General features: G+C 36.6%; 1 protein-coding gene across 6 annotated transcripts in view; it reads right to left on the bottom strand.

Moving 5' to 3' along the window:
• The window catches only part of XRN1 (5'-3' exoribonuclease 1), a 120,668-nt gene that overhangs the window by 99,372 nt on the left and 787 nt on the right, over positions 1-20,509 (bottom strand). For 5 of the 6 annotated variants that reach the window (XR_006299479.1, XM_043595228.1, XM_043595229.1 and 2 more), the window contains exons 2-8: positions 12,107-12,339; positions 6,985-7,082; positions 5,691-5,800; positions 5,490-5,600; positions 3,707-3,789; positions 967-1,054; positions 714-882 (exon numbers count right to left, since the gene is read on the bottom strand). Coding sequence is in view for 5 of the 6 variants with exons in the window: in XM_043595228.1 (XP_043451163.1) it covers positions 714-882; positions 967-1,054; positions 3,707-3,789; positions 5,490-5,600; positions 5,691-5,800; positions 6,985-7,082; positions 12,107-12,339 (892 nt within the window). In the remaining variant the exon portion in view is untranslated. Of the gene's footprint in view, positions 1-713; positions 883-966; positions 1,055-3,706; positions 3,790-5,489; positions 5,601-5,690; positions 5,801-6,984; positions 7,089-12,106; positions 12,340-20,509 lie in introns of those variants that run through there. The other variant, XM_043595230.1, reaches the window with a different exon arrangement.

The raw sequence follows: 20,509 nt of genomic DNA, 5'->3' as shown, positions 1-20,509 counted from the left end.
TCTTTAAGGTTCAAGTTTAAAAATGCAGCGAGGATGGGGCGCCTGGGTGGCTCAGTTGGTTAGGTGTCAGACTTCAGCTCAGGGTCATGAACTTGTGGTTCTTTAGTTTAAGCCCCATCGGGATCTGTGCTGACAGTTCGGAGACTGAAGGCTGCTTCAGATTCTGTGTCTCCTTGTCTCTCTGTTCCTCCCCCACTTGCTCTCTCTCTCAAAAATAAAGATTAAAAATAAAATTTTAAAAATGCAGCGAAGCTTAAAATAAAACTTATCATTATAAGATAATTAATTCTTATAATCTAGGCATGTAATTTATATGAAAGCTGTAGGGTAGCTAAAGATAAAGATAAAAGAAAAGTATAATTATAATAGATACTAAGTTCAACTCATGAAGTTGGACGCTTAACCGACTGAGCCACCCAGGCATCCCTCTTTCCCTCATTTTATATCTTCTACTGGCTTTCTTAAATAATCAAAGGCAGAGATTAGTTAGGTATCAGTAAATGAGGCTGCTTAACTCTTGTCATTTTCTTTGCTTGTGAACCACTGAACATTATAACCTCAGAGCTTAGTGTCTTAGACCAAAAGAAACCCCCAATTTTTTTCCTACTTTAGCTGTGCATGCAATAATCTAATAAACTGAGTCACATTTTTACGGTTAGCTGAGTGAGTGCTAAATTAAAGTAGCCTCAAAAAAAATATTAAACTTTTCTTACCACCAAGTTCTGGCAGGATGGTAATATATGTTCCATAAAGAAGAGGCAGTGCATCATGATTAATATGTAAATGAGGTAGATGGGGGATAAAATCATTGCCAACAAGAAATCCCATCAAAATCCAATCATCTATTATCCTTTCAATATCATATTTAAATGTGATCTTGTCCTATAGCAAAATGGAGAAAAAGTCAACTTGTATGGAAATTCTACTTACACATTTTCTTTGTACCACAGCTATATTAATACTTACTTTCAATACTGAAAACTCATAGTCAATATACTCTCTCATTAAAGATAAGTGTAGGAGGTGAAATGTGGTTTCTTCTGGTGCGCATACCCTGTAATTAATGAGATGATCAACACAGAGTTAGTTGTGTCTTTAAGGTTCAACTTTAAAAATGCAGCGAGGATGGGGAGCCTGGGTGGCTCAGTTGGTTAGATGTCAGACTTCAGCTCAGATCATGAACTTGTGGTTTGTGAGTTTGAGCCCCGTCGGGCTTTGTGCTGACAACTCAGAGGCCTGGAGCCTGCTTTGGATTCTGTGTCTCCCTATCTCTCTGTTCCTCCCCCACTTGCTCTCTCTCTCTCTCTCTCTCTCAAAAATAAAGATTAAAAATAAAATTTTAAAAATGCAGCGAAGCTGAAAATAAAACTTATCATTAGAAGACAATTAATTCTTATAATCCAGGCATGTAATTTATATGAAAGCTGTAGGGTTGCTAAAGATAAAGATAAAAGATAAAAGTATAATTATAATAAAGTTCAAATAATTGGTCTGCCTTATGCTTTTTTTGGAAAGATTCTCAGAATTAAGAAAGCCTAAATAATAGATAACAGATTTAAGAAACCAGTGGTTTCTGGCCCATTTAAGGCTGGCCACGAGCAGAAAGCATACATATAAATGAGTATATACACTTTTCTGCCTACTGCAGTACAGACAAAAGCTTCAATGATGAGGCTCCATCATTTCTTTCTTCTTATCTTTCCCTGGCTTGGTATAGGGGACTATATTCCTAGCTATTGGTCAATACTTCAAGCTTAACCAGAAGTAAGAATATAAACTGACAACAGCATTTAAAATTTTTTTTCATGTTTATTTATTTTTGAGAGGGAGAGAGGGACAGAGACAGAGTATGAGCAGGGGAGGGGCAGAGAGACAGGGAGACACAGAATCTGAAGCAGGCTCCAGGCTCTGAGCTGTCAGCACAGAGACTGATGTGGGGCTTGAACCCACAAACTGGGCGATCATGACCTAAGCTGAAGTGTGACGCTTAATTGAGCTAGCCAGTTGTCCCTAAACTGACAACAGCATTTTAAAAGGATTATGTATCATGAGCAAGTGGATCTATCCCAGGAATGCAAGGATGGCTCAATGTAAAAAAATAAATCTATGTAATAAATTACATTAATAAACAAAGGAAAATCACCATACAATTAACTAGCAAAGAAAACATTTGTCAAATTCAATACCTTCCAAGATAAAAGTACTTATCCAAGTAAGAATAGAAGGAAACTTCCTAAACATGAAAAAATGAATTTATGAAAAACAAACATCTCATATCATATTCCATGTTAGAAGACTGAAAGCTTTCCTCCTAAGATCAAGGATGCCCATTTTCACTATAGCTATTCAACATTATACTGGAAGTCCTAGCCAGGGCAATTAGGCAAGCAAAGAAATAAGAGGCATACAAACTGAAAAATAAGAAGTAAAACTATCTCTATTTACAGATGTCATGATTCCATATACAGAAAATCCCATAGAATCCCCCAAAATTGTAGGATACAAGATCAACACATAAAAATCAGCTGTGTCTACATACCAGCAACAAACAATCCAAAAAAGAAATTAAGAAACAATTCTATTTAGAATACCACCCAAAAGAGTAAAAAACTTAGGAACAAACTTGACCAAAGAGGCAAAAGAAAAAAATCAAAGGCAAAAAACTGAAATCATAGACACAGAGAATGACAGATGGTTCCCAGAGGTAGAGGAGTGAGGGCTGGGCAAAATGGGTGAAGGTGGCAAAAGGTGAAAACTTCCAGTTAAACGATAAATATGTCCTGGAGATAATGTACAGCATGGTGACTACATTAAAAAAAATTTTTTTAATAAAAGGGAAAACAAATAAGAAAAAAAAAACAGTAAAAGACTTACACACTAAAACTACAAAACACTGTCAAAAGAAATTAAAGAAGACACAATGATTGTAAAACATTCTGTATTGATGAACTGGAAGACTTACTATCAAACTGTAAATAGTACCCAAATGGACGTACAGATTCAATGCCATCCCAATCAGGTTTTTCACATAAACAAAAAATCCCAATGACATTTTTTACACAAACAAAAAATCCATCCTAAAAATGATTAATCTTATGAGACTCCAAACAGCCAAAATAATCCTCACAAAGGAGAACAAAGTTGGAGGTCTCATCCTTTCTGATTTCAAAACTTACTACAAAGTTTCAGTAATCAAAATACCGTGGTAATGGCATAAAGAAAAACACAGAGATCAACTGAATAGAATACAGAACCCAGGAAAAACCCTTGCATAGATGGTCAAATGATTTTCAACCACGGTGCCAAGACCACCCAAGGGGAAAAAGACAGTCTTTTCAACAAATGATTTTGGGAAAACTGGATATCCACATGCAAAAGCATGAAGTCGACCCTTACCTCATACCAAATATAATAATTAACAACATGGATCAAAACCCTAAATGTAAGGGTTAAAACTGCAAAACTCTTAAAATGGGAAAACATTTTACAACATTAGATTTGGCAATTTCTTGGATATAACACTAAAAGTAACAAGCAACAAAAGAATGGACATCGTCACAATTAAAAATTTTGTGCATCAAATGACACTATCAGCAGAATAAAAACGAATGGGAGAAAATCTTTACAGATCATGTATCTGTTAAATGGTCACTATTCTTAATTTAATTGCTCTTCTTTCTTCTAACATATATTCAGTATGATTTACCTTTGTGTCTTTTTGCCACCAAACCGAACCTCTTCTCTTAAAAGAGAGAAATGTGCCTCATGACTTGTTAATCCAAGCATAATCTGTTGAAAAATGATTAAAAAATGTTTCTATTCTCTCATTTTTTATAGTATCAGGTTCATAAAAGCAATTAAATTAAAAACATTTCTATGTAGAAAAAAAGAGGCTTATTTAATAAAAACATCAGCACATTATATAAATATCAAAATCTGATCCACTCATAAGTTATGAATGGTGTAAAATGAATGCACTTTTCTAAGAAAAAATGTTTACCTTAGACTCACATCACCGTCGTAACTGCCACTCTGCCCACCCTCCACAAAAATCCCCAAAACCTTCTCTAGGTTTTCACACCTTCCCATCCGCCATGGGGGAAATGGGTAAAAAATTGGAGGTTGCAGCTTTTCCATGATAGAGGAATGTTAAGACTCTTCTGGAGGCCAGAATACCTCTACTATGTGAAAATTAAACAAACAAACAAAAAACTAGAAAAGGTCATCTTCATTTAATTTTCTCATATAGTATTCTTTCCTTTCCTTTTCTGTTTTAGAGAAAGAGAGTGTGTGCACAAGCAAGGTAGGGACAGACAGGAAGAGAGAGAATCTTAAGACAGACTCTGTGCAAGCACTGAGCCCAATGCGGGCTCAATCTCACAACCCTGAGATCACGACTGGAGTTGAAATCAAGAATGGAACGCTAAATCAAATGAGTCACCCAGGAGCCCTTCTCACATAGTATTCTAATGTCCAAAGTAAGTCATTCAAATAGTCTAGTGAGACATATCAACCAACTGCAACATATATTGTTTATTTCAACCTAATTCATACAAAACAAGATGAAACATTTCTGAAGCAATCAGGAAAATGTGAATACTAAATGGTTATTTGTATATTAAACAGTGATTATTAATTTTTGTTTTATGTATGATAATGGCATTATGGTTATTTATTTCAAACAACCCTTCTTTAGAGAAAGATTAAATGATATAATGTCTGGGATACACTTCAAGAGTCAAGGGAAGTAGGAGAAAGGAGATAGATGGTTAGGGATAAGAAAAGGAAAGTAATTTAATATTTAGAGTATTTATTTTAGGTTGAAAATTATTTAAGGTGGATAAAGCCTATAGGAAGTTTCATTATTTTATAACTTCTCTACTTTATGTTTGAAAATTTCTGTAATAAAAAGTTTAAATGAAAAAAGTATAGTAAAGTTATTTGGGTCATGGAGTTATCAGATCAGGTATTATTAAAATTTATGTATCAAGCATGAGATTAAAAAGCCCCCTCTACCCTGACCACGGCAGAGTATTCATAGCACAAGGATCAGTCAAGTGTGAACTAACTACAGAGACCTGCTAATCATAAATTATGGCAAGAGTTTTCTTTTTTTAAAAAATTTTATTTATGTATTTTGAGAGAGACCGTGTGCATGAGCTGGGGGGAGACAGAAAGAGGGGGAGAGAGAGAGAGAATCCTAAGCAGGTCTGCACTGTCAGCACAGGGCCTGATGCGGACTCGAACTCTTGAACTGTGGGATCATGACTAAGCCAAAACCAAGAGTTGGACGCTTAACTGACTGAGCCACCCAGATGCCCCAAAAGAGTTCATTTTCTAATTGTTTTGAACTGTGCTGATGGCAGAAGTAGCAACCATTATTATGTTTCCAATATTTGTTTCTACAGCCAGAAAGCTTCTTATAATAGTCTCTTAGATATTTAACTAAAATGGCATAAGGTTGTAATAAAAATAAATGTTATACCTACCAAGTCAGCATCTAAACCATAAAGACAATGTCTGGTGTTTGGATCATGATCTGGCTTTGCTTTCTCAGATCTGATAAATTCCATGATTTTATGTTCTCCTTCTCCGGGAGTCTAAATACGTGTTAAAAAAAAAATGTGGTAATATGCTGTGCGTTAGAATATTAAATTTAAAAATATCTTTAAATAAAAAAAGATAATAACCTCATGGCCTGAGAAGTAGATGGTAACTCCTTGCCACGATTTATCTGTAGAAATTTTCATATTTACAAAATACTTCAGATGTTCATGTAACCTGGCCATGAATTCAGTCCCTATAAATAAAAAGTTTTAACAAATTTAATCTGAAAAAAATAAAAATAAAAAATTTAATCTGAGAGAGACATAAAAAAGAATGAGTTCCCAGAAACAACATGAAATTGGATCTGAGTATCCAGCTGGGTAGGAATAGCTAGGTAATCTTCCAGAGGAAAAGCCCTCATGCCTTTCCCTAGCAAATATTACAATGTTTCTCATTTCACTGCTCACCCTAAAATGAAGTTAATTTCATGTAGCTAAATCAAGAAATACTACTACTGCCTGAGAACTATGCTTCAGTATCTTCACACAAGGGCAGAGTTTCAACTCTAATGAATCTCAATCTTCTATTTCCTCTGCTGGCTTCTGAATGTTTTTTAAGGCCTGTAGCTATAATCAGATTACTAACAACAACAACAACAACAACAACTATTATTATTATTACTGTTTACCTGGAAAATTATTATTCTGGAAACTGAATTTACAGTGATTATGTTTCAGGAAAAGTCCAGAGGGTCAATAGTCAAAGGCAACACGGTCTTAAACCACATCAGGATAAAACTGGTCATTAAATCAACCAATGTATGATAAGAACACTTAAGTGAAAGACAAAATTACCATAGTTAGTAAAGAAGTCATGAAAAAAAATAAGATTTTAAGTTTTTTTCAAAGTAGAAGATTATAATGATGTTAGACAAAGCTCTAGTAAGTACAGAGTATGTTGTTGCATATAAAACTAATTTAAAGCTATAATACTAATAAATTAATTTACTCTTAAAGTCACACAATTTTAACTGCCTTTAAGAAATATGATAGTAAGTGCTCCGGACTAGGAGAATGGGTTTCTTATCCTACATAACAGGCTAGTTCCATGGATGTGACTCAACCTCACTGAGTCAGTTTTCATACAAACAAATGGTGGGAGTAGGACGGATCTTGTAAGATCCTTCTAGGTTTAGAAGTCTGCATCTGGGAGAGTCCTATCCACAGCTGCTCTTATCAACATCTGTAAATCCGTATAGTGGGTCTTCATAGGAGCACTTATAATCAAGGTGATCAAGATATCTCATGAGAAGACACAACTGGGAAAACCGCAAATGGAATCTTAAGGACAAAATAGAGACCAGAAAAAAAAATACATCTGAAAAAATATTTACATTTACATTTAAATCTCTCAAAATTTTTCTTTCAGTGAATTTACCTGGTGTAATACAGTTGGAATCAAATCTGGCCTCTGTAGGAAGAGTTTCTCCTTTTTCTAATGCCTTCTTTATTTTGTCTTCTGCCTCCTTTGCTGACCTTAAATGTTAAGGGAAAAAATATCTTAAGGTTTTTGGGGAAAAGTACAGATCTTTACATAAAGTAAACTGTTATTTAGATGCTTTTGTAACTAAAATATTAATTAACCAATTTGAGGTTCAAAACATAACACAAGTTTTGAAATGATTATAATTGATAAAGATGAGCCTCAGAATTGTTTGTTTTTATTTATTTACAGAATTGAGTTTTTCAGATAACTATAGAAGGAGAACATTACAACAGTATACAATTGATACAGAAAATTACAAATACTTATAAAGTAATTCTTTAAAAAAAATTTTTTTAATGCTTATTTATTCTTGAGAGAGAGCGAGTGCATGAGCATGAGTGGGGGAGGGGCAGAATGACAGAGGTACCTAGAATCTGAAGCAGGCATCAGGCTCTGAGCTGAATAGCACAGAGCCCTATTCGGGGCTCAAACTCCTGAGCCGTGAGATCATGAGTCGAAGCTGGACACTTAACCGACTGAGCCACCCTGGTGCCCCAAAGTAATCTTTTAAAACTGACCCAGAACAATACAAATACTTATAATTCTCTTCTTAACTATATAGCAAATCGATTCTACAAATAAGTTCAAAAGTAGAGCATTAAGCATTCATTATATATACATTCTACACTGACTAATAATATCAAACAGGAAGCACATTATTAAAATGATCTCGAAGAATATTACATAAAAATAATTGTAAAATTGTAATTGCAATTGAGCACAATTTGCGTTTCCTCATAAAAAACATTCATGAGACTGAAGCGCTGCCTGCTGCACTAAGAAGGTACATAAAAAACATTTAAAATCAAAGCCTAGTAACATTAATGCCATCATGATTTGCCAAAATTGTGTCACTATTGAAGCAACAGGATTTATTAGAAAGAAACGTGAGTTTTAGAGTCAGATGGACCTAGGTTTGAAAATAGGCATCCCAATTCCCAATGTTCTGCTTCTCCTGTAACCCGTCTGTGGCACACTGTATACCATGTGGCATTTACATTAGGAAGCTCTGCTTTATGTACTTGATACTAGCTCTATCCACTGTGCCTGCGGAACTGCATTTCTATGATAAATAACTCTTCTTCATATGTAACTTCTCTCTCTTACCAACCCCCTCAAGATAGCAAAAACTCTGAAGATTATCAACTTATTTGTAATTTCTCCAATAGAAGCCATTCTTTGCTCTTTTCTCTCCTTCCTTCCTTTGACTGGACAAACAATTACTCAATGTTACTATGTGACAAGTTTTGGAGATATAACAGAAAGGATTCCTATTTTCACAGAGTTTACACTCTAGTGGGGAGACAGAAAAGTTAACAGCCCTAATGTTTAATGTGGCTGCAATATAGAGAATGTATGGGACAGGGACAAGGAAAGACTATTGAAGCAATCCAGGTGGAAGATTACGGTAGCCTAGGCTGAGACAGTAGAAGTAAAGATGAAAAGAAGGAAATATATATGACAAATTTAAGAGAGTGGATAAACAGGAGGTAGGTATAGAGAATGAGGAAGAAGTCGTCCAAATTGCTCTTGAGACTTTCTGGTTGAGCAGCTATTTGCATGGTGTTATTATTCACTGCAATAGAAAACAGAAGGAAGGCAGTTTTGAAATGGGAGTTCAGTTCTGAACATGTTAAGCCTGAAATGTACCTATGGTATCTAAAAGGAGATAGTTAGGAGACATTTGGATATACAGGAGTTGTAGAGAGAGATATCCACCAAGAAGATAAATCTGGGAGTCATCAGTATAGACACGGTATTTAAAACCACTGGATAGGATCACTCAGGACCAAGGACAGGACCTTAAGAAAAATCAGTATTTAAGAAAAAGGCAGAGGAAGAGAAGATAATAGGGAGATCAAGAAGGTGCAGTCAGAGAGAGTGTGGTTACATAAAGGTCAAGGAAAGGAAGTTCAAGAAAGAAAGAATGGTCAACATTGTTAAAAACTATAAATAAATGAAGTAATATACAGAGAGAATTCTAGCCACACAAAGTCTATTTGTAATCTTGTAAGGGAGTTTTAGTGGTAGGGATGAAAGCCAGACAGCAGCAGATTTTAAAATGAGTAAGAGATGCAGAAAGATTATAAGTAATTAAAAGATTATGAATGGAGAATATAGTCTCTGTGGAAAATGAGAAAAAGCTGACTGGAGGATTCAATGTCACTCAATATTGGGTCAGCACAATATTTAGTAAATGCTTTCGATGGCTATGGTGGATTGGCCCTCAACATCCATTTCATTCTCCTAGTTTGTCTTCTGATAGGGCAGAGGTTAGAAAGCTAAAAAGTTAAATTCTGAGGCTTCCTTGCAGCTAGGTGAAGGATATAACTTAGATTCCGTCAGTCAGATACCTCCATAAAAGATTTGGAGAGTGGAAGTGTTGTGTGCTGAAGTGTATATGATTGTTGAGGCACTGGATTTATAGGATATGTGTATTTTATCAATAATAGAAGAGTTCCCAATACTCAGTAGTTTCATAGGTGCTGAGAAGCAAGGGGCAGGGCAGATCTACCAGATACACTGGGGCTCTGGAGCTAACAGATACAGTGGTGGCTTCCTGATTGCTGAATTACAACTAAAGTGATTTATTTTTGGAGCCAATAGTTCAGGTAGTACCTTCTTAATCCCTGGATCACAGATAAAGGAATACATTCCTGGAACCACCTCTTCTGGTGGGGGCCTGTGAACTCCTCACCTTCCTGAATGCTGTAGTAATAGTGCCACTGTGGGTTCACTTCTATAGTGCTGTTCTGAAGTCACTCTTGAAGGCTCACCTAAATTCCCATCCTTTTGGCTCTTAAAATGGTTTTTATAAGCACCTAATTCTTTGCATTATATCCCCTTCTGCTTAAAATAGCCAGGTTTCTATTTCTGCAACTGAACAATGACTGACACAGTGGGCTTATATAATCCTTTCTCAATACTAGATTTTCTAGTCCAATAGCTCCCCCAAATTAGTTTAACAAATACCAGGGGAATCTGGTAAAAATGGTTTCCAGGGCCCAATTTTTAGAGATTCAAATTAAGTAAGTCTAGGTTGGTACCTGAGACTCTAAATTTACCAAGAAATGGTACTTGTCTTTAAAGATCTCACAGATAGGGCGCCTGGGTGGCTCAGTTGGTTGAGTGTCCGACTCTTGGTTTCGGCTTGGGTCATGATCTCATGGTTCAAGGGTTCGAGCCCTGTGTCGGGCTCTGCACTGACAGCAGAGCCTGCTTGGGATTCTCTGCCTCTCTCTCTCTCTCTCTGTCTCTCTCTGAAAATAAGTAAATAAACTTAAAAAAAAAAAAAAGATTTCACAGTGGGTGCCTGGGTGGCTCATTCAGTTAAGCGTCTAGACTTTTGATTTTGGCTTGGGTCAGGATCTCACGGTTTGTGCTGTCGGCACTGAGCTTGCTCAGGATTCTCCTTCCTTCTCTCTGCCCCTCCCCATCCCACATGCACCATGCTGTCTCTCTCTCTCTCTCTCTCTCTCTCTCTCTCTCTCAAAATAAATAAGTAAACATTAAAAAAAGAAATTTCACGGGTGTTCCAGTATCTTCAAGATCTTTCCTCTTTTGATATTTAAATCAGTATTTTTTTCCATCCTTTTCCCATTCTCACTGCTAGCCTTCTCCAAGGTGCACTCCCACCTTCCTTGATCATTTCCATATTTTATTCACAGGTGCCCTTTCCACTCCGTTACCTGCTGTTGTAATGAAAGGATTCATTATGCTAACAACCCATCAAACACACAGAACTCAGGGTTTCTTTCCATCAATTCTAACATCCCTCTTAACTTTACTTATCCTACTCGTAAATAAGGACACAACATGATCTCATTGTTTTTAAAAACTATTTCACATGTCCAGGATTTTGACTTTAAAACTCTATGTACCTCTTCTCATTTTTACTTTTCCTACTGTCCACCTCACACACTGGGGCAGATAGTACCTCAAATGTCCTAACTCAGCTCTCTTCTCATACTCCACCAATCATTTTCTAGTCTCACTTGCCTTTCTAACCAATTTGGACCAATGCTCAATCAGAGTCAGCATCTAGCCCACAGTCTAGGCATTTAACAAATGTTTGTTGAATTAAATTGTCAACGATGTTTCCATTAGAACAATCTCTCATTTCACTTTGTAGTTCTCTGGTTCAGGACAGACTACTAGTGGAGTTTTCTCTACTACAGTTGACCCTTGAACAACACAGGTTTGAACTCTGTGGGTCCACTTGTATACAGATTTTTTTTTTAATGTCTATTTTTGAGAGAGAGAGAGAGAGAGAGAGAGAGAGAGAAAGTGCACATGAGTGAGGTAGAGAGGTGAAGAAAGACGGAGACAGAGGATCTGAGGCAGGCTCCATGCTGACAGCAGAGAGCCCAACGTAGGGCTTGAATTCACGAACGGTTATATCATGCCCTGCCGAAATCAGATGCTTAGCCAACTGAGCCATCCAGGTGCCCCGACTGATTTTTTTTCAGTAAATATGGTTCAGTACTGTAAATCTATTTTCTCTTCCTTATGATTTTTCTAATAACATTTTCTTTTCTCTAAGCTTACTTTATTGTAAGAATACTGTATATAATACATATAACATACAAAATATGTGTTTATTGCTTATGTTATTGCTAAGGCTTCCAGTTAATAACAGACTATTAGTAGTTAAGTTCTGGGAGAATCAAGTTATATGCACATTTTATATGTGCGGGGATTGGTGCCCCTGACTACTGCATTGTTCAAGGGTCAATTGTACCACTATTATCAAGGAGAAGTTTAAAAATTTACGAATGAAAACAATAGTAACTTTACACAGCCCAACACAGCTTTGAGAATGACACTTCACTTCAGTTACTAATTTGTTTAGTTGACTGATATAATGTGACATAATCAGTTATTTCCATTTCTGGGGGAATTTAGGCAGAAAAGAAACATGAAAAGAAGATGCACTGCATTAAGCCAATTATCTTTAAAATAATACATTTTATTAATCTAAAGAGTATTCTCAAATAAACCACAAATGCTTTACCTAAAACGCCTCCCACGCTGCTGGTTCATCTTTGCTCGAGGAGCCACACCATCAACAGCCATAAAGAACACTTTCCTAGGTTTAATGATGCGAAACAACACCTCCAAGTAGTGAAAAATATCAGTAAAGATTTTATCGTCTGAAATTCTGAAGTGAACATCATCATCATTAGGATGGGAACATTGATGTATGATTCCATTCATGTCCAGGTACAAGTTGTCAAATTCAGGAATCTAAAAAACAGAAAAATGATAGAAATCATTACTATAACCAACTATGGATATCTAAGTATATATATATATATATATATATATATATATATATATATATGCATACACACAATGGAGTATTACTCGGCAATTAAAAAGAATGAAATCTTGTCATTTGCAACTACGTGGATAGAACTAGAGGGTATTATGCTAAGCGAAATTTCTCAGTCAGAGAAAGACAAAAATCATATGACTTCACTCATATGAGGACTTTATGAGACAAAACAGATGAACAAGGGAAGGGAAGCAAAAAATATAAAAACAGGGAGGGGGATAAAACATAAGAGGCTCTTAAATATGGAGAACAAATAGAGCGTTGCTGGAGGGGTTGTGGGAGGGGGGATGGGCTAAATGGGCAAGGAGCTTAAGGAATCTACTCCTCAAATCGTTGCTGCTCCATGTGCTAAGTTAGATGTAAACTATAAAAATAAATAAATTATAGAAAGAAATAAAATAAAATAAAGTAAAATAAAATAAAATAAAAGTACATTCAAGATTTACTGTTTGCTTCAAGAAATTTGAAAACCTGGATCAAAATCTCAAGGTGATTTTTTTGAGAGGGTGGGGGTACTTTACAAAGTGATTCCACTTTCCTTAGGAGAATAAACAAGCAAGGAAGAATATTAAAAAGTAATGAAGGAGGGGTACTTGGGTGGCTCAGTTAAGTTAAGTGTCCGACTTTGGCCCAGGTCATGATCTCACGGTTCGAGGGTTTGAGCCCCACATCGGACTCTATGCTGACAGCTCAGGGCCTGGAGCCTGCTTCAGATTCTGTGTCTCTCTCTCTCTCTGCCCCTCCCCTGCTCGTACTCTGTCTCTCTCTCTCAAAAATAAACATTAAAAAGTAATGAAGGAAATCTGCTTTATATATTAAGAATTATGAAGGTTTGACTGAACCAAATAGTTTAGAAGCAGTCCAAGTGTATACAGAAATGTAGTATATAAGAGGCATCTTAAACCAGTGAAAGAAAGGGATGGGGCACCTAACTAACAATTTGGAAATAAAACAGTTGGAAATATAAGATGTATTTCATCTTATAACAGAATAAATTACAGAAGGATTAAAAATTTTAATGTGAGAAATATAAGTAAAAAAACTATATACAAAAATTTTGGTAATTTTAGGGTGGAGAAAGCCAGATATCATAAACCAAATGGTTAAGTTGGCAATCTAAAAATGTATTTTTACCTCTATAAGGTTAAAAAAAAAAAAGGGCCATAAACAAGATCAACTGAAAATGACAAAATGCAGGGAAATGCTTATCAATCAGGATAAGGTCCACATTCCCAATATACAAAAATTTCTCAAATGTAAATAAGAAAAAGAGCAAATTTTAAAAGCATGGAAAATGCACAGCAATTCAAAAAAGAAGAGACACTAAAGTGTGATAAACACATGAAAAATTGTTTAACATCCCAAAATTTCAAATTAAAATAATGTATCATTTTTCCGGGGTGCCTGGGTTAGTTGAGTGTCGGACTTCAGCTCAGGTCATGAACTCATAGTCTGTGGGTTTGAGTCCTGCGTCGGGCTTTATGCTGACAGCCCAGAGACTGGCGCCTGCTTCAGATTCCGTGTCTCTGTCTCTCTCTGCCCCTCCCCTGCTCATGCTCTGTCTTTTTGTCTCTCAAAAATAAACATTAAAAAACATATGTCATTTTTCCGATCATGTTAGCAAAGATAAGAAAGAATGACGTTACCCAGTTATTGGCAGGTTGTGGGGAAATGGATATTTCATGTTATAAAAGTTAATACCTGGCATTTATTCAACGTTTATTTATTTTTGGGACAGAGAGACAGAGCATGAACGGGGGAGGGGCAGAGAGAGAGGGAGACACAGAATCGGAAACAGGCTCCAGGCTCTGAGCCATCAGCCCAGAGCCTGACGCCGGGCTCGAACTCCCGGACCTCGAGATCGTGACCTGGCTGAAGTCGGATGCTTAACCGACTGTGCCACCCAGGCGCCCCAATACCTGGCATTTATTAAGCACTTATTATTAGGTGCCAAAAGTTGGGCCAAATATTTACATTCATTATCTCACTAAATTACGATATAATAAAAGAGAAATATTTAGATTCCCCATTTTACAGAAGAAGAAAATCAAAGGGCTAGAAAAGAGAGAGAGAAGTGGCATTTACATCCAGTAGTCTAGATGGGAATATAAATTAGTGCAACTAATACAAAAATATATATCAAAATTTGAAGCATATACATCTTTGACCCAGGATTTCTACTACTGGAAATTTATTCTGAGAAATAATAAAAAATATGCACAAAAATGTAAGCATAAGAATATTAATGAAAGTACTGTTTGGAAAAGATAAAAAAAGAAATTAAAACACCTAATAACAGGAAATTGATGATGGTACGTCCATCCACACAATGGAATATGACACAGCAATTATAAATTATGATACAGATTCATATTTGACATTAGTATTGTATAATACAGATGGTCAAATGATAAAAGTAGGCTATAAAACAGCAGGTACATTATCCTATTTATAGAAAATATTTATCTACATGTGTATCTGCATATAAAGGTTAGGAGTATATAGAAACAAGATGTTACTGATATTTAACCTTAGATGATGGGATTGTACGAGTGGGGGAGAGGGGGAGAGGGAGAGAAGGAGGGGAGAGAGGGAGAGAGGGAGAGAGGGAGGGAAGGAGGGAGGGAGGGAGGGAGGGAGGGAGGGAGAGAGAGAGAGAGAGAGAGAATCCCAAGCAAGCTCCACGCTCAGCTCAATGTGAGACTCGATCCCACGACCCCAGGGCTTTGACCCGAGCTGAAATCAAGAGTGAGACGCTCAACTGACTGAGCCACCTAGGTGCCCTTCAGTTGTTTTTTATTTTCCTTTGGACGATGTAACAGCTTTTACATCTTTCTGTATTATATTTACATAATGGGCACAACCTTTATAATCTGCAAAAAAACCTGTAATCGTCCTTTTAGAAAAGAAATTTTAAAAATTCTCTTAGGTTTCAGATTAGTAAAAAAAAAAAAATACATAATGATTGAGTAATCACTGGCTAATTCGCAGTGAAGAAAATGAGAACATGCAATAGAATTTTGCTCCTTCAAAAATACATAATACTAGAAGAGGGAGGGATGGAGGGAGGGGGAGAGAGAGAGAGACAGAGACAGAGAGACAGAGAGAAATCCAAGAAAAAGACTCTTAACTATAGAGAACAAACTAAGGGTTACCAGAGGGGAGGTAGGTGGGGGGGGGGGGGGATGTGTGAAACAGGTGATGGGGATTAAGGAGTGCACTTGTGATGAGCACCAGGGGTTGTATGGAAGTAATTTTTACACCTGAAACTAATACTGCACAGTATGTTAACTAACAGGAATTTAAATAAAACTTGGGGGAAAAAGACATAATACTGAGTTGTTACATCTGTAAATTAGCAGTTCTGAGGTTATCTTCTACTTTCACCTCTCCTCACCCTTGTAACTAATTAATAGAGGTTTTGTTTTTTAAATTTAACTTCCGAAATGTTCCTATCATCTTGCCCTCCTAATCATTCCCGTTGTCTTGGGCAATCTCATCATTTTCTCCATCCCCAGATTGCCTGCCTTAGTTCAAGCCCTCAGTTTTCCAACTGGACTGCTTGCTTAGTTTTTTCTCTCATCACGGCGTGGCCATTTTTCCAAAACATAATCTGATCATGTTGCTTCCTTACTTAAACCCACATGATACCTTAAACCTTTAATGCCACAAAAGGTTCTGTATAATTTGGCTGTTCTCTCTCCCACCAATTCCATATTCTTTCCTGTTTCCATATATATTCCACAAGCTAACTACACACAGTACATTCCTTAGAAAGCCCTAAATGTACTGGGCTGTTTAAAACCCCTGTGATGTTACAGATGCTGCTCCTACTTCCTGAACCACTTTTCTTTCCTTTTGCTCTTTCTTCTGCTGCTCTTGTAGATTTTGACTCAACTTTCAAGATCCAGCTCAGGCATCTTAAAAAAAAATTTTTTTTAACATTTATTTTTGAGAGACAGAGACAGAGCATGAGCAGGGGAAGGGGTAGTGAGAGAGGGAGACACGGAATCTGAAGCAGGCTCCAGGCTCTGAGCTGTTAGTACAGAGCCTGACAAGGGGCTCGAACCCACGAACTTCGAGATCATGATCTGAGCTGAAGTCGGAAGCTTAACCAACTAAGCCACACAGGTGCTCCAATCCAGCATAAGTAAATATCTTTGTCTGAAAGCTTTCCCCTACTTACCTAAGGGGAAACGATGCTTCTTTCTCTATGTCATATCTTATTTTTGTGTTCCCAATGCATACAAGAATGCCAGGCACATACATTTACATGCGCTATACATTCTTGTTGAATGCTTAATGTAATGTCCTGCTAGCAGGAAAGGACAGACATACTTAAGCATTTGGTCATGTTTAGAACTCTTGGCACACTGCCTGACACAGAGTAGCAAATAAAAAATATTTAATAATCAAAAAATGAAGCTCTGCCTTTATTGAACGTGACAGCACATGTGTAACACTCACTTTTTTTTTTTTAATTTTAGAGAGAGACAGAAAGAAAGTGTGAGTTGGGGAGAGGGGCAGGGGGAGGGAGAGGGAGAGAGAGGGAGAGGAGAGGGGGGAGAGAGAGAGAGAGAGAGAGAGAGAGAGAGAGAGAGAGAGAGAGAGAGAGAATCGTAAGCAGGCTCCATGTTCAGCCCGGAGCCCAACATAGGGCTTGATCGTGGCATTGACCCTGGCATCAATGACCTGAGTGGAACTGAATGAGCCACCCAGGCACCCCAACACTCACTTCATTCACACTGCTTTAAATTGTGGTTAAGTATTCACATTTTAGTATCTACTATTCTCAAAACAGTAGTTTCTTTTTGTTAGTATAACTTTGTATCCTGTTTAGCGCTGCTACAAAATGCCTTTTTCATAAAGACAATATAAAATTTACTTTTCAAAAGAGCTGTTAGCAATTCTTTTTTCTCAGTTCTTTAATCCTATTTATCTTAAACAATCCCAAGATTTTGTTGCTTCATTTTTTAATATGCATGTTTTAAAATGTACTAAATATACAACATATATTTTAATATGCAATGTTTTTATATACTATGTATTCTTTATAGGTTATATAATATGCTAGAGTTAATAAGTTCATTCACTCAATAAACTTACTTAAGATCTATTATGTACCACAAAAGATGAAGTTGTAATGAGGAACATATATATAATGAAAGCTTAACCCTTACAAAACAAAGGTCATACAAACAAGATTATAAACTCTTGGAACATATGCAGTTCTCTTTGTGATTACAATCTAGTACAGTGCTATTATAATAGCTAAGATCTGTTAAGCACTTGCCATGTACTAGACAGATTTAAATGCTTTACAGTTAACCCTTGAACAACATGCGTTTGAATTTAACAGGTCTACTTATATGTGGACTTTTTTCAATAAATACAGTACAGTACTGTAAATGTATTTTCCTTATGATTTTCTTAACATTTTCTTTTCTCTAGCTTATTTTATTGTAAGAATACAGTATATAATACATTTAACATACAAAATATGTGTTAATTGACTGTTTATGTTATTAGTAAGGCTTCCAGTGAACAGTAGGCTATTAGTAGTTAATTTTGGGGGGAGTCAAAGTTATACTTGGATTTTCGACTGTGTGGGGGCTTGGAGGGGGCCGGTGCTCTCAATCCCAGTTTCAAGAATCAACTGTATGTGCATTCACATATGTAATCATAGCAATCCTAGTAGTATTGTCTCCATTTTGTAGTTGAGAAAACTGAGTCACAAGAAGACTGAGTCACTCACCCATAGCTAGTGAAACGTTGGAGCTAAATTTTAAACCAAGCTGAACTGCATGAGAGCAGTGTTTCTTAATCTTTCTTTCATTATTGCTCTTCTTCCAGGTAGTTCTTAATACTTGTTTTTCCTTAATCAATATCTTCCAATGGAATTTTAATACCACAGACATACTGTATTATCTGTTCACATACTAAGGCACTTTAATATGTAAAGTTCCACCCACTCAACAATTTTGGTTCCCTTGTTCCTGTTCATAATGCATACTCTAGTGCCTTCAATTTTTAAAACTGTGGTAAAATATACGTAACATAAAATTTGCCATCTTAACCATTTTTTTTAAGTTTACTTATTTTGAGAGAGACAGAGTGCGTGCAAGTGGGGGAGGGCAGAGAGAGAGAGAGAGAGAGAGAGAGAGAGAGAGAGAGAGAGACACTCCCAAGCAGGCTCTGGACTGTCGGTACAGAGCCCAAAGTGGGGCCTGAACTCAGGAACCATGAGATCATGACCCGAGCCAAAATCAAGGGTCAAATGCCTAACCAACTGCGCCACCCAGGCGCCCCCATCTTAACCATTTTTAAGCGCACAGTTCAGTAGTGTTAAGTGCATGCACATTGTTATGCTAGAGCCTGCAATTTTAAAGCCAAGCTTCTATGCATTTGCTACAAATTGCACAGAAGGAAACACAAGCTGACATTTCCATTTTAAAGTGTCTGCTCTTGTATAGGGGGGCATATCTGTTTTCTCTTTTACTGTATTTGCCTCAGAATGATGCCTTGGCAAGACAGTTGCGAGAATTCACAGGAGGCCAAATAGTCCTATCCTTTAAAACCCCTTAGTTACAAATACTCCTATGTAATTGGCCTACACAGTCTTTTAGTGAATATTCTGCAGTTCTCCTGTTCTCAGGTCCATCAGCTGTTGCCTCATTACTTCCTTTTTTCTCTTGCAGGGATGCCAACACCAACTGGGGCTAGAAACTATTGGTATTTTGTCCTCACTTACTTATATTTGGGTTCACAGGGATACGATGTTATGTGGTTTTGTCATAAATGTTCCGTAGATTTCAAACTTTGCTACCTACTTCATTTGTTTTTATGTGTGGATTCAGAGAGACCAAAAACTATGCTGTTATCATCACCACCACCATCTTCCCACAACCTATTCCTCTTCCCAACCCCTTCCTCCCAGGACTAGCTTTTGAATCACTGACTTACTTAGTCTTACCATCTTTTAAATACAGCTTAAGAGAGTAGCTGGTAATTCTTTAGAACATTTGCTCTTTTTGTTGTTGTTGTTGTTAACTACACAAATCAAACATCTGTGAAAGACAGTACTTTGATAAGCCAAGTTTTAAGCCTTTTTAAATCTATCATAAAATTGCCTTTAAGAGATTATTTTTTGTTCTTCAGTAAAAAAAAAAAAAAAAAAAAAAATTCCTCAAGATGTTAAGAATCAAAGACAGTTTCATCAAACCAAATTCTGTACCAAAGAGTACAGAGTAAAAATACTATTGAACAAATTGTGTTATTAAGCCAATCTGAATAACAATCACATTTCTTCACTTCGGAGATAAAGTGACTGATGCACTGCAGGCACTCAGCTATTTGTTGAATGAATGACCCAGGAAAAGCCAAAGCTGGTTGTCTCCATTTCAGCAATGTACTTAGTAACCCTTTTTAGCCCTCTTCTCTGGAAAGAAATGTCTCCCTAAATCTCACTCAATCCATGTTTCAAATAAATGAAAGATAAACTATTGTTTTGGAATTCTTTAAGTTTTTCTTCATATACCAAAACTGACTCGAATCCAACAACAAAGAATCCCTTCTGGAAGTTTAAGCCTATCTTTATGCTTATAGTGCTTGTAAAAAGATTAACCCATAATTTAATAAACAGCATGATGGTTTGGGCTGGATTATTTCCCCCCACTATTAACACAATGTTATCCATCATTACTGATTCAATTAGCTATACAAATATCAAAACTTTTTTCCTGTAAAATATAAAATGGACAAGAAATCTACCCAAATCATTAAATGTGATAAACAAGAATACATCACCCAAAGCCTAACAGATAACTGCTTGCTATTTCTTTTCACAGTTCCACTATATAAACACTTCTGGAATCTACACAAAAAACGTCGCACTGGGATATTATTACATGCCGGATTATAAACCAGACACTACTATTACTACTATCAGTGCTCTAGCAATCCATTTCTTTTTCTCCTCTCTCTCTCACACGCGCGCACACACACACGCACACTCGCACAGTGAAGCCTCCAATTAACTGCCGCTGCCGGTCCAAGTGTATTTTGTTTCTTTTGGAACTC

This window comes from Prionailurus bengalensis, chromosome C2 (genome assembly GCF_016509475.1).
Source record: "Prionailurus bengalensis isolate Pbe53 chromosome C2, Fcat_Pben_1.1_paternal_pri, whole genome shotgun sequence".
In the NCBI taxonomy this organism is placed as follows: domain Eukaryota; kingdom Metazoa; phylum Chordata; class Mammalia; order Carnivora; family Felidae; genus Prionailurus; species Prionailurus bengalensis.
This window is presented reverse-complemented; position numbering and strand designations above follow the sequence as displayed.